At 45.3% G+C, this 15,100-nt stretch overlaps 1 protein-coding gene across 2 annotated transcripts in view; it reads right to left on the reverse strand.

Annotated features, from left to right (window-relative positions):
• LOC141270496 (uncharacterized) overlaps positions 1 to 15,100 on the reverse strand; it is a 462,326-nt gene that overhangs the window by 21,195 nt on the left and 426,031 nt on the right. For both annotated transcript variants that reach the window (XM_073680500.1, XM_073680501.1), the window contains exon 8: positions 5,971 to 6,120. In XM_073680500.1, the coding sequence (XP_073536601.1) occupies positions 5,971 to 6,120 (150 nt within the window). The remainder of the gene's footprint in view (positions 1 to 5,970; positions 6,121 to 15,100) is intronic.

Below are 15,100 nucleotides of genomic sequence, written 5' to 3' on the forward strand. Positions count from 1 at the left end.
CCTTATTAGGACACATCTACTTATCTTTACCCTGAGGGGAAAAAGACTGACGTTTATTTATGTTTGCATGTGCACATCTAGCGAGCAGTTTTTTGACATCTCAGCATTGGTACTATATGTGTCATTACTAGTGTTGAGCGATACCTTCCGATATCAGGAAATATTGTATCGGATTGGATCGGGCCGATACCCAAAAAGTATCGGATATCGCCGATTCCGATACCGGAAACCAATGCAAGTCAATGGGACACAAATATCGGAATGAAAATAAACCCTTTCTTTCCTTGTAGGTTAATTCTACATGAAGGAAAACAACTAACAATAATGTAGAATGTATTACGCGAAAAGCCGGCAATTCATCAGCGGCATACACCGGTACCCGACAATTTACAACAGAAAGAATAGAGTATCACACATAGATTAGATAGATAGAAACATGTCAGTCACATATATATGAAGTACAGTGACAGTGTTGCTTACTGTACTTGTCATTTAGTGTAAAGGATTTATTTAAAAAAATAATAGTGTTTTCATGCACCGTCTCTTTAAAAAAGCCGGCCGGCAATTCAGCAGCGGTACCAGACAATTTATAACAGACAGAATAGAGCTTCACACATAGATTAGATAGATAGAAACATGTCAGTCACATATCTATGAAGTACAGTGACAGTGTTGCTTACTGTACTTGTCATTTAGTGTAAAGGATTTATTTAAAAAAATATTAGTGTTTTCATGCACCGTCTCTTTAAAAAAGCCGGCCGGCAATTCAGCATCGGTACCCGACAATTTAGAATAGAAGGAATAGAGAATCACACATAGATTAGATAGATAGAAACATGTCAGTCACATATATAAGAAGTACAGTGACAGTGTTGATTACTTTACTTGTCATTTAGTGTTAAAATAAAGGATTTATTTAAAAAAAAATTGGCGTGGGGTTCCCCTTAATTTTAGGCTCTAGCGGAGGTTAAGCAGACGGCTGGGGCAGATGTTTGAAGCCTGGGAAGGGGGTAATACCCACGGAGCTTCCCAGGCTACTAATATCAGCCCCCAGCGGAATACTTAGCCTTTACTAGCTATTAAAATGGGGGAACCCCCCAAAAAAATGACGTGGGGTCCCCCCTAATTTAATAGCTAGCAAAGGCTAGGCAGACAGCTGGGGGCTGATATTAATAGCCCAGGAAGGGTGCCATGAATATTGGCCCCCTCCCTGGCTAGAAACACCAGCCGTCAGCCGCCCCAGAAATGGCGCATCCATAGGATGCGCCAATTCTGGCACTTAGCCTCGCTCTTCCCACTGCCCTGTAGCGGTGGCAGTGGGGTAATAGGGCTGGGGTTGATGTCAGCTTATAATGCCAGCTGACATCAAGCCCAGGTTAGTAATGGAGAGGCGTCTATAAGACACCCCCATTACTAACCCTATAGTCAAAGTTAAAAAAAAAACACAAACACCCAGAATAAAGTCCTTTAATTGAAATAAACACACAATTCTTTATTGTTCTAAATTAAACCATACTTACCGTCACGCCCATTCCAGCTGAAGCCAACGATCTCCTGCAATAAAAGTAAAATAATAAAGCAACATCATCCTTACCTTTCCATGGTTCCCAGGACAGCTCCAGCTCTGCTACATCGAGATGACAGGCTGGACCGCAGGAGAACGCTGCCATCCAGCCCGTCATCCCGCGGACACTGAGAAGCGCAGGCATGCTTGCGCTTCTCAGTGTCTCTCTGTGACGGCATCCAGATGAGCCGAGTTCATGTCCAATGATCTCAGCTCACCTCATGCACGTCACTGACAGCGTGGGAGAATTCTCCTGCACTCAGCGCTTCAGCGTGAGAATTCTCCCACTCTGTCAGTGATGTGCATGAGGTGAGCCCAGTTCATTGGACATGACCTCGGCTCATCTTTATGCCGTCACAGCGAGACACTGAGGAGCGCAAGCATGCCTGCGCTTCTCAGTGTCTGCGGGATGACAGGCTGGATGGTAGCGTTCTGCTGCGGTCCAGCCTGTCATCTCGATGTAGTAGAGCTGGACCGGTCCTGGGAACCATGGAAAGGTAAGGATGAGGTTGCTTTATTATTTTTCTTTTATTGCAGGAGATCGTTGGCTTCAGCTGGAATAGGCGTGATGGTAAGTATGGTTTAATTTAGAACAATAAAGAATTGTGTGTTTATTTCAATTAAAGGACTTTATTCTGGGTGTTTGTGTTTTTTTTAAATACTTTACTAGAAATTCATGGCGGTCATGTCTTTTTTTTTTTTTAAATCAGATATTTTTTATTAAAAGACTTTTTATAACATTATACATAAACAACAGTGAAGCATCACTAAACTAGCGGTGCCTCTCATGAATTTCGGGCTTAGGGCCAGCTGATAATGCCAAGCTGGCCTTAACCCCTTTATTACCCAGTGAGCCACCGCACCACGGCCCTGGATGAGTTGGGTACAGCGCCAGAAGATGGCGCTTCTATGAACGCGCCATTTTCCGGGGTGGCTGCGGACTGCAATTTGCAGCGGGGGGGGGCCCAGAAAGCTTGGGCCTCCCCGCGCTGCAGATTCCAGCCCCCAGCTGCCTAGTTGTACCTGGCTGGACACAAAAATAGGGCGAAGCCCCAAGTATTTTTTTTTTTAATTATTTCATGAAATTCATGAAATAATTAAGAAAAAAAGGGCTTCCCTATATTGTTGAGTCCAACCAGGTACAAATAGGCAGCTGGTGGTTGGGGGCAGCCCGTTCCTGCCTGCTGTACTTGGCTGGACACAAATATAGGGCGAAGCCCCACGTCAATTTTTTTTAAATTATTTCATGAATTTCCTGAAATAATTAAAAAAAAATTGACGTGGGGCTTCGCACTATATTTGGGTCCAGCCAGGTACAGCAGGCAGGAACGGGCTGCCCCCAACCACCAGCTGCCTATTTGTACCTGGCCGGACACAACCATATAGGGAAGCCCTTTTTTTCTTTATTATTTCATGAATTTCATGAAATAATTAAAAAAAAAAATACGTGGGGCTTCTCCCTATTTGTGTGTCCAGCCAGGTACAACTAGGCAGATGGGGGATGGAATCTGCAGCGCAGGGAGGCCCAAGCTTTCTGCCCCCCCCCCTGTGCAAATTGCAGTTCGCAGCCACCCCGGAAAATGGCGTGTTCATAGAAGCTGGAAGCTGTACCTGGCTGGCATACAAAAATATGGCAAAGCCCACGTCAACATTTTTGGGAAAAATTAATTAAAAAATAAATAATAATTTAGGGACTGCATCTTTATTAACTCCTCAAATGTCATTTAGTGTTAAAATAAAAGATTTATTTAAAAAAAAATTGGCGTGGGATCCCCCATAATTTTAGGCTCTAGCGGAGGTTAAGCAGACGGCTGGGGCAGATGTTTGAAGCCTGGGAAGTGGGTAATACCCACGGAGCTTCCCAGACTACTAATATCAGCCCCCAGCTGAATACCTAGCCTTTACTAGCTATTAAAATGGGTGACCCCCCAAAAAAAATGACGTGGGGTCCCCCCTATTTTAATAGCTAGCAAAGGCTAGGCAGACAGCTGGGGGCTGATATTAATAGCCAAGGAAGGGTGCCATGAATATTGGCCCCCTCCCAGGCTAGAAACACCAGCCGTCAGCCGCCCCAGAAATGGCGCATCCATGGGATGCGCCAATTCTGGCACTTAGCCTCGCTCTTCCACGCTGCCCTGGTGCGGTGGCAGGGGGTAATAGTGCTGGGGTTCATGTCAGCGCCAGCTGCCATGAAGCCCAGGTTAGTAATGATGGGCGTCTATAAGACACCCCCATTACTAACCTACAAAGAGTTAAAAAGAAAAAACATACACTACACCCAGAAAAAAATAATTTATTTGAAATAAAACACACCATTTTATTTAATTCTTAGTTTACTAAAAAAAAATAGTTACCTGTCCACGTTCCTGCGCTGATCTCCCATGCACAGCTGTCACATCTGGAGATGGTGACAGCTGTGCATGGCTGCTGTAAGCTCACGCTGCCGGGAACACGTCCGCTCCCGGCAGCGGGAGCCACTGACTGAGGTCACCGGAGTGCATTCAGGCAGCGCAGCTCCGGAGACCTCCTTTACGGCACTGCTGTACCGTGGGAATTTCTCACGATACAGCAGGGCCGTAAAGGAGCTAACCGGAGCAGCGCTGCCTGAACTCCGGCGAACCCGCTTATGCTGTCATTCTAGCGGCGGCAGCGGTTCAGAGCGGTCACATTCTATGTGGCTGCTCTAAACTGGAGATCATCGTGGGACACTCGTGGACTACTACGGAGGGGTAAGGATAAGGTTGTGGTTTATTATTTTATATTTTATTACAGGAGATCGATGGCTTCGGGGAATTAGGTGTCTAGGTGAGTATAGGTGTAGTTTTTTATATTTTACTTTATTTTAGGTGGCGATCGGCGGGGACAGGTAATGTATAAACTAATTTATTGTAGGTAACCACTGGCCACCAATGACATGTATTTAAAATTTATTGGGGACACAGTAGGGCAATTTATATAGCAGGATCAGGCTGATGGGAACTACTGCTCCCATCGAGCTGATCCTGCTGGCACGAGTGGACGGGGGACAGACATAGGCCGATGGGAGTAGTGGTGTCACATCGGCCTATGTCTGCCTGCACGCACACACCCGCAGACATCGCACACACTCGCAGACATCGCACAGACACCGCGCACACCCGCAGACATCGCACAGACACCGCACACATCGCACAGACACCGCACACACCCGCAGACATCGCACAGACACCCCGCACACACTCGCAGACACACGCACAGACACCCCGCGCACACCAATCATGACGGGCTGATGGTCTGGGAGGTGAGGCTGACCTGTGCGGCCGTGGGAAAGTTCATGTGAGTTCATGCAATGCAGTGAAGCATGAACTCACATGAACCCTCTGAGGGCACTGCGGCGACTTCAAATGAACAGCTGATCAGCATCACCTGATACCTCAGCTGTTCATTTGAAATAACCAGCGGGAAAGCGCAGCACAGAACGGGAAAGCCGGCGGTGAAGTCTTTTCACTGCCGGCTTCCCCATCCGGGTCCTTCGCTCCCCGCTCCTTGGTGCTGCGCTCCCCGCCCGGTCCTAACTTACGATCGGGATGGGAGGTGGCGAGGGGAGCGGAGGATCGGGGTGGGAGGCTGCGGGGAAGCAGTATGGGGCTGTGTGATTGTTTAAAAGCCGGCGGCTTTTTACCGCCCGCCGGCTTTTAAACGATCAGGAGAATTCTCCCACGCTGGGATGGCATTCTGATGACAGACTGGATCACAGCTGCCATCCAGCTTGTCATACTTCAGAGACACTGCAGAGCGCAGGCATTATGGGAACTTCCGATTCCGGTATTCGATATTGTAAAAGTATCGGAATTAAGTATCGGAATTCCAATACCGCGAATATCGGCCGATACCCGATATTTTAGTATCGGAATGCTCAACACTAGTCATTACATATCCATCCCCTAGGGGTGTTAATTGTTACTCTGTTTGTATTTCTTATCTATGTGCATACACTCATCCTATAATTGTCCATGATGATCCATATCCTCTTGAGGGTTAAAAGAAATAGTTGATGGTGTATGTACCCCCTTCATGATTTGTATGCATTTTGCTGTGATTACTGATTGTGGGATCTGACCAATTTAGGTAATTTTTTATGGCGGTTTCGTTCTTTGCATATCTGTGGTTTTGTTCCCCAATCTTCACTCACCACATGTGTGCACTAATTTTTGGACCTTTAGGACCATGCGTATTTTTTTTGATCCTGGTCTTTTTTTTTTTATAGTTTTGTTGTAATTTTTTAACAGAATATACTAAAAGTTAGATTTTACTCTTATACTACTTTGCTACTGTATTCCCATAGATATAAATAAATAAATTCTTATTACTCGCTTATATCGCTCCCCATAAGAATGATGTAATGTGACGTCACTAGAATCTCTCACCTCTCCAGTAAGACGGAAGAGGATCTCTAGGGTGAGGTGTAATATCCTCTCTGCCATCTTGTCTCTGTCCATATCCATCTTTGATGGGTAAATCAGGAAAATTCTCTTATATAGAAGATCTTCACTGAGAGGATCTGATATTGTAGAGACCTGAATGAGAAGATGATGAGCCGATGTAACATCATAAAAATCCTGTGTAATAATAATACAATTACTGGAGATAAAAAGGGGAAACATATGAGGAGATATATTATTTTACAGTATTTAGTTTTATTGTTTACAACTACTAATAAAACCTATATATTTTAGGCCACAGATAACAAGCAGTTTCTTCCTCGGAGTCTGCAGCTGAATACGTTTCTCATAGACTCATCTTCCATAAAGCTAATTCTCATCTCATTTACCAACACTGGAATCGGCATTAGCAATACTGCAGGAGATATTCATTACACGTGACATGAGAAATAACTACTTCATGATGAGGATGACATCTTCTACTTTGGTTATAGAAACACGAGCTATTGAACCCGTTCTACGCCCAGGTGGCGAGCATTTTTATTGGTATATGGTCTCCCATGCTGGTATGTGCGGCCCCCATCCTGTCCCCACCATCCTATCCTGGTATGCATTGCACCCCTCATCTCCATCCTGGTAAGCATGACACCCCTCACCCCCAATCCTGGTATGCATGGCACCCCTCACCCCCAATCCTGGTATGTGTGGCACCCCTCAGTCCCCAATCCTGGTATGCGTGGCACCCCTCAGTCCCCAATCCTGGTATGCGTGGCACCCCTCAGTCCCCAATCCTGGTATCCGTGGGACCCCTCAGTCCCCAATCCTGGTATGCGTGGGACCCCTCATCCCCCAATCCTGGTATGTGTGGCACCCCTCATCATCCCCAATCCTGGTATGCGTGGCACCCCTCAGTCCCCAATCCTGATATGCGTGACACCCCTCATCCCTTTCACGCTGTACACACATACAAAAAAATAAACACTTATACTCGCCTTTCTTCCCTGTGCTCCAGTGCTGCTGCATCCTGTTCTGCCGGAGGCCGGGGAGAAGTGCAGCACCGGAGTACGCGCGTGCCCATACCACGCTGTCCGGCGCCATTTTGCTGAAGACACACTGCAAATGTGTCTTCAGTAAAATGGCGCCGTATAGCACTATGTGCATGCGCCGATCCGACACCTCACTCCTGCCTCAGTGTCCGGCGAAGAGAGGCACTGCGGCAACATTCCTCCCGGTCAGGTATGTAACTATGGCACCGGAGATCGCGGTATGCGTTAAGTGTCTACGCATACCGCGATCGCCGGCGCCATACACTCCTTTTACCTGTAATGGCTGGATGCCTGCTTCTGTCTGGAGCCAGACTGCGCGTCACGCATGCGCAGTCTATAGAGGCTTCAGACAGAGACACGCATCCCCGGTTATATTATAGATATTTGGCCGGAATCCGTCAAGGACTACATCACCTCTGGCCGTCTATATGAATGTTTCCCGTCTTCCCCGGATTGTAATCTTCTATCACGTTAGATCTCATGTCTGATTCATACACAGAAGTTTGAAGCATTTATAAAAGCTTTTTTGTTTGCACAAACACAACAAACAGAAATTATTTGACACCAAAGTCTCCATGTACAAGGTTTTATGGGGTTTATTTCTGGCCTTACAAGAAAAACACCAGAAAAAAAAAGCAGAAATTAAAATGTTTCAAAAGAAAATTGGCACCACAATTCTTCCAAAAAGAAAAAAAGCATAAGGGTATGTGCACACGATGCAGAAATGAAGCAGAAAATTTCTGCATCATTTCTGCATCTCCCTGGCAGCAAAAACGCATGCAGATTGTGCATGCGTTTTTCCTGCAGAATACATGCGGATCCACATGCAGATTCACATGCGTTTCCGCATGCAGATTGACAAGCGCTTTCCAGGCGATGTTAGCATCACCTGGAAAGTGCTTGATAACTAGGTCACACTATATAAATCCATGCAAACAGCATGGATTTATATAGTGTGACCAGAGAGAGTGTATATACTTACCTCCGATGGCCCGCGCTGTCCCGCTCACTCCGTTCTCCCGGCTGCCGGCAACTTTGAATTGAAAGACCTGCCGACGTCAGCGTCACGTGACCCGTCACATGACTCTGACGTCACCGCAGGTCCTACAACTCACTGCAAGTGCCGGGAACCAAGAAGGAGCGGTGCGCGGGCCGACAGAAGGTAAGAATACATTTATTTTTTATTTTATTCTTCTTTTTACAGCTTTTTTAATGGTACCTGGATGTGGATGAGACTCTCCTCTCCTCCACACCCGGGTACCATCCGCACATTAGAACGCACCAATTACGCAAGTACAGATGCAGTCTTGCGGAATTGGCGCGTTCTAATGCAAGTCAATGGCGGCGAAATCGCCGCGTTTCCGCAAAATTAATTGACATGCTGCGGATTTTTGACCGCAGCGTTAACGCTGCGGAAAAATCCGCATCATGGGCACAGCACATGCGGATTTCCATTGGGGAACATTGCTGCCCTTCTACCATGCGTTTTTCATGCGTTTCCGCGGCGTTTACGCAACTGCAAAAACGCCGCGGAAACGCATGAAATACGCATCGTGTGAACACAGCCTAAGACACATTTTATTATTTTTGAAAACATTAAACATTTGTTTTAAGAGAAATTAACTCTTTTGGGCACCAGAATATACAGTAGATGTACATGGCAGGGATGGCACAGGTGCGGCTGCTATACAAACCCTGGCAGTTTAACCACTTGCTGCTGTCAAAAGCAAACATGGCATCTAAGAAGGTTCTAAGACAGTTCGGCTCAATGCCCCTTCTCCCCCAAGTACTTGATAGTATGAGGCTGACTAGTTACTACGATATTTAAATGCCTAACGATGATGTCTGGGCCTGCAATGTACGAAAGTCTATTAGGCCGGGCCAGATGTAAGGTCCAATAAGTTACCTTTTAATGTCCCCATACACATTAGATTAAAGTTGCATGACAGCGCGGATTTCGGGGGTTTGGTCGACTATATAATATATTTGGGGGCCTCCCAACAGATGATGTCAGGGCAGAGAAGGGTCTGGCATCCTGAATTTCAGAGGCTAATGTGATTGTTCTTCCTGTAGATAATCCTCTGCTACAGGAGTCTGGAGGTGACTGTCTCATACAGACCACAGGAAAGCTTGAATATTTGTGTACATGGGGGAATCGGGAGAGATAGACGTCTGCCAAATGACCGTTCAGCCAACACTTATCTCATGTGTACGAGGCTGTTAGTATTACACTGACAGGCAGGGATAATACACATCCCCAAAACATCAGCGATCCACCTCCGTGCTTTACAGTTGGAATGGTGTTCCTTTCAACCATAGGTCTTGTTGACCTCTCTCCAAATGTAACATTTATGGTTGTGGCCAAAAAGTTACATTTTGGTCTCATCACTCCAAATTACCTTGTTCCAGAAGTTTGGAGGCTTGTCTATGTGCTGTTTGGCATATTGTAGGTGAGATACGAGGGTCAGTCAATAAGTAATGCCTCCTATTTTTTTTCTCCTTTTAATTGGCAAGAAATTCAAATGCAATTACATAGGTTGAAAACCACAACATTAACGATTAATTTGTCACTTTTCAATATAATCTCCATCCATTTCCACAGTCTTGGTCCACCGTTTAACAAGGGCATGTATTCCAGCATGGTAAAAAGCATTCTTGGGACCCACAGTGCACAAACTTTTCTGTATCCCAGTTGTCCAATAATTTTGATCACACTGCCTTTACTGAGGCAGATAATGCCGCACAATTCATCTGCAGTCACCCGGCGGTCACCACGAATTATGTCATCGACTCGCTGAATGTTGCTTGGAGTCACTGCGGTTACTGGCCTGCCACTCCGCATTTTGTCAGCCAACGGTGATGGCCCTTCAGCTGTGTTACAGCGACGAACCCATCGTCTAACAGTACTGACATCCACTGTTGCATCACCGTACACATTTTTCAGGCTCTCATGAATTCGAATGGGCGTTTCACCTTCTGCATGCAAGAATTCAATCACAGAACGTTGTATAATACGAACATCGATGTCAGACATTTTGCAAACGGATACAGTCCTGCCACCTGTTGGTGCAGGAAGTTGCAATTGCTGTGGATTGGAGAAGGTTTGAGGAATTGTGCCAAATTCGAATATTTAACATAACTACCTTATTTAAGGAGAAAAAAAATAGGAGGCATTACTTATTGACTGACCCTCGTACTTTGTGGCATTTGTGTAGTAATGGCTTTCTTCTGGCGACTCGACCATGCAGCCCATTTTTCTTCAAGTGCCTCCTTATTGTGCATCTTGAAACAGCCACACCGCTAGTTTTCAGAGAGTCTTGAATTTCAGCTGATGTTATTTGTGGGTTTTTCTTTGCATCCCGAGCAATTTTTCTGGCAGTTGTGGCCGAAATTTTTGTTGGTCTACCTGACCGTGGTTTGGTTTTTACAGAGCCCCTGATTTTCCATTTGTTACTCAGAGCTTGAATGCTTCTGTCTGGCATTATCAATTCCTTGGATATCTTTTTGTATCTCTTTCCTGTGTTATACAGTTCAACTACCTTTTCCCGTAGATTTGTTGACAATTCTTTTGCTTTCCCCATGACTCACAATCCAGAAACATCAGTGGCTGGATGAAAGATGCAATAGTCTCTCTGGATCCCAGAAACTCACTCAGCTTTTATACACACACACTGATTACAAGCAAATAGGTCACAGGTGAGGATGTTACCTTTAGTAGCCATTCAAACCCATTTGGGTCAAATTCTGTGCATGTTATCAGGCCAAAATTATCAGGGTATGTGAACTTTTGATCAGGGTCACTTGGATGTTTTTGGTTGTCATTAAGATTTAAAAAGAGAAAACAAAGTAGTTTGGCAATAAATGGCTTCACCCAACCAATAACCATGAGTGGAGAAACAGTTTTTTGAAGAATACAACAAATGCACAACTGAGTCCGCTCACCATTCGAAGTGTGGAGCCAAATCACCTCGCAAAGAATGCAGTCTTACATGCCTCCCAGAGTTCATCTAGATTCTTTGGTTTTGTCTTCCTAGCTTCCTCGTTCATCCTACCCCGAATATGCTCAATGATGTTCATGTCTGGTGACTGGGCTGGCCAGTCCTTGAGCACGTTCATCTTTTTTGCCTGGAGGAACTTCTGTGTTCATTAAAGCAGTGATTTTCAACCACGGGTGTGCCGCGGGGAAAGTTCCCCAAACTATGGTGCCCCCTGTGTTTTATTTCCCGGCAATGCGCTCGATGCGCAGTTACGCCTTCTTACAATGTAGGAGACGTGTACAATAACACATGCGCAAGCTTTGAACCTCGCGCGACTTAATGACGTCACCGAGGCCGGCGCGTCATCCTGAGAGCGGAGAGACTCTCACATTTGCCCGCCGCCAAGGTAATGCCCGCCAATAATGCTGACTATATGAGCTTTTGCCTGAGTATAAGAACTGTTGGCAGAATACTCAGCATATGAGCTGGTACTTTTAGTACTCCAGCAGTATACTGCATATAACAATGAGAAATGTAAAATGAGAAATACTATACTCATGAGGCTGGAGTACTACAAGTACCAGCTCATATGCTGAGTATATGAGCTGGCACTTGTACTCTGGCCTCATGGCCATAGTACTTCTCATTGTACCCCTTTATATTGCAGTATATGAGCCACATAATAATCAGCACCATATACTGTGGCGCTGTACAGTGCACATCACCACAGTATATGATGCTGATAATCATGTGCTCATATACGTGGGACTGCATTTATGAGGGGGTTATCCTTTTTTATTTCACTTTTTTAAAATAAATAATTTATTGAAAGGACCTCTGCCAGGCATATTTCACTCTTGAGGGCTAAAAAAGTAGCTCTTGTGGTGGTAAGAAGCTGATTTAAAACCCCCAAGAGTGAACTCCGTGAGAGTTGTATGTATGGAATAATAAATGATATTAGTACCGTTCTTCAGCAGTCATGTCCTGCTTGAATTGACTCTAGTGGCGTAGCACTTGGCAGCCGGCTCTATTCTACTTATAGAGAAAGCTGAGTGCTACGTCACTAGTGTCAATTCAAGCAGGAAATGCAGACCGTAGTAATATAAGTTATTATCACACACATACAGCTCTCGCGAAGTTCACTCTTGGGGGGTTTAAATCAGCTTCTTGTCACCACGAGAGCTGCTTTTTAAGCCCTCAGGAATGAAATATGCCTAGCAGAGGTCCTTTAAGTGTGGCAGATAATGTAATACTCTTCTATTTTAGTGTGTGGCTGCGCACACTATCTCAGCAGTGATGGAGAAGTATTTGAGAATGTAAAAGGCAAATGCCGAACAGGACCCTGGACACAATTCTAACCCAAATGAAGGCCCTAGTATGAGAGTTCGACAAAAGAAAAAACACAAGACGGTGAGCTCAAGGCAATACAGTGAAAGCTATCTTTCATTTGGATTTACTTCCACTGGGGATGCGACAGCACCAACACCACTGTGCTTGGTGTGTGGTGAGAAGCTTTCCAATAGCGCTATGGTGCCAAGCAAACTTAAACGCCATCTCCAAACGAAACACCCTTCCGTTCAAAATAAACCGATGGAGTATTTTGTACGCTTACGTACAAACAATGAGAAAGGGGCAACTTTTTTGAGAAAAAGCACAAAGGTATATGAGAGAGCCCTCAAAGCTAGCTACCTTGTTGCTGAACTCATAGCTAAATCAAAAAAGTCCCACACTGTGGCAGAAACATTAATACTACCAGCTTGTAAAGCTATTGTAAATGAGATGCTTGGTCCTGAAGCAGCTAAAGAGATAGCTAAAGTGCCTCTCTCTGATAACACAATTGCCAGACGGATTGATGACTTGTCTGCGGACATTGAAACAGTTGTTTTGGAAAAGGTGCGCATCAGTAAGAAATTTGCCTTGCAACTTGATGAGTCGACGGATATCAGTGGACATTGTCAGTTGTTGGCCAATGTGCGTTTTGTGGATGGTGAAGCCATTAGAGAAAACTTCCTATTTTGCAAGGCACTGACAGAAAAATCAACAGGAGAGGCAATATTCCAAGTCACATCGGAATATCTTGATAAAAGTGGACTTACATGGGAAAACTGCACAGGTGTCTGCACTGATGGAGCCGCAGCCATGGTCGGGCGCATCAAAGGCTTTGTAAGTAGGGTTAAAGAAAGAAACCCAGATGTTCTTGCTACCCACTGTTTCTTGCACCGTGAGGCCCTCGTTGCAAAGACCTTACCAGCAGATCTAGCTCCTGTGTTGGATGATGTTGTGCGCATAGTGAACTTTGTGAAGACGCGACCTTTGAGATGTCGCTTATTTGCGTCTTTGTGTACAGAAATGGGAGCGGAACATAAAATCTTATTGCTCCACACGGAGGTCAGGTGGCTGTCACGCGGCAAAGTGCTGGCCCGTGTGTATGAGTTGCGAAGGGAACTTAAAATATTTCTTACAAATGAGAGGTCCGATTATTCAAAGCTGCTTGCAAGTGATGAGTGGTGTGCAAAGCTGGCATACCTGGCTGATATATTTCAATATCTGAATGAACTAAACACACGGATGCAAGGTCGAAATGAAAACCTGCTTACAAGCACTGATAAAATGAACGGATTCCGTTTAAAGGTGCAGCTCTGGCAACAACATGTGCAGGGTGGCAACCTTCAGATGTTCCCACTCACCGAGAAACTGCATGATGACAATACTGCTGCAATGTGCGAAGCGATTGGCAGACATTTGAAAACTCTTGAGGAGAAGTTATCGTTCTATTTCTCTTCAGCCTTCACAGAATGCCTTGACTGGGTTAGGGACCCATACAGCTCATTATCCATTGCTGGAAAGGACATGACTTTAAAGGAGCAAGAGGAACTCGTTGAACTGAAGCAAGATCGCGGTTTAAAGCTAAAGTTTGCTGATCTTCCTTTGGACAGTTTTTGGTTATCTGTTGCCAAGGAGTTCCCCATTCTGGCCAACAAAGCTATTCTGACATTGCTCCCATTTTCAACCACATATCTATGTGAGCTGGGCTTCTCAAGCTTGACTGCGATAAAAACTAAACACAGGGAGAAACTGAGAACTGTTGAGGAAGAGCTTCGTGTGTGTCTTTCCACCATTCCTGCCAGGATATCCCTTTTGTGTTTATCGAAACAGGCCCAGGTTTCACACTGAGTGAGTAAAATAAATGTAGAATCTATATTATTAACTATATGTATAATATGACTGTTTTAGTGTCATTTTGTGCTATTTTGGTTGGTGGTGTGCCCCAGGATTTTCTAAGTATAAAAAGTGTGCCGCGGCTCAAAAAAGGTTGAAAATCACTGCATTAAAGGATCAATATTTCAGCATTGATGACAATTTATTTTCTTAACCTAAACCAAATTTGGGAGGGTTTCAGCTTTCAAAAGAGTAATTTATAAAACCAATGGATGAATTTAACATCAGGTTATAAGCTTTTATTTACATAACATGGATAACTTCTGTCAGGGAGTGTATATATCCGAACTATATACCTATGGCTGTGGGTGGTGGGGGGAGCACAGGAGGCAGCTGCCGCCTGCTGCAGCCTGCGCTGTGCCCGCTGCTAAAGATAATGAATATTCACTGCTCCCCACGCCCAAGGGCTTGCAGAGCAAAGAATATTCATTTTCCTTAATAGCGCGCACACAGTAGGCTCCTGCTGTGCTCAGCGGTCAGTGTGCCCGCTATTAAAGACCATGAATATTCATTACAATCCACTCCCATGGGTTGTAGTGAATATTCATGTTCTTTAACAGTGGGCACACAGACTGCCGAGCACAGCAGGAGCTGCGCTGTGGGTACAGTGTGCGTACTATTAAGGAGAGTGAATGGTCACTGCTCCCCACGTACACAGTTCCGGCGCGGGAAGCAGGGACTATTCCGGTACAGCGGCTCACACAGTGAGAGTGTCGGCAGCAGAGCGGGACGCAGCGCTGGAGGACAGAGGAGGTGGGGTACCTTGCATACCAGGATGGGAATCAGGGGGTGTCATGCATACCAGGATGGGGATCAGGGGTGCCATGCATACCAAGATGAGGGATAAGAGGTGCCATGCATACGAGGAAGAGG

The sequence above is a fragment of the Phyllobates terribilis genome, unplaced genomic scaffold, assembly GCF_046119375.1.
Source record: "Phyllobates terribilis strain yellow unplaced genomic scaffold, ASM4611937v1 Scaffold_5__5_contigs__length_657084704, whole genome shotgun sequence".
In the NCBI taxonomy this organism is placed as follows: domain Eukaryota; kingdom Metazoa; phylum Chordata; class Amphibia; order Anura; family Dendrobatidae; genus Phyllobates; species Phyllobates terribilis.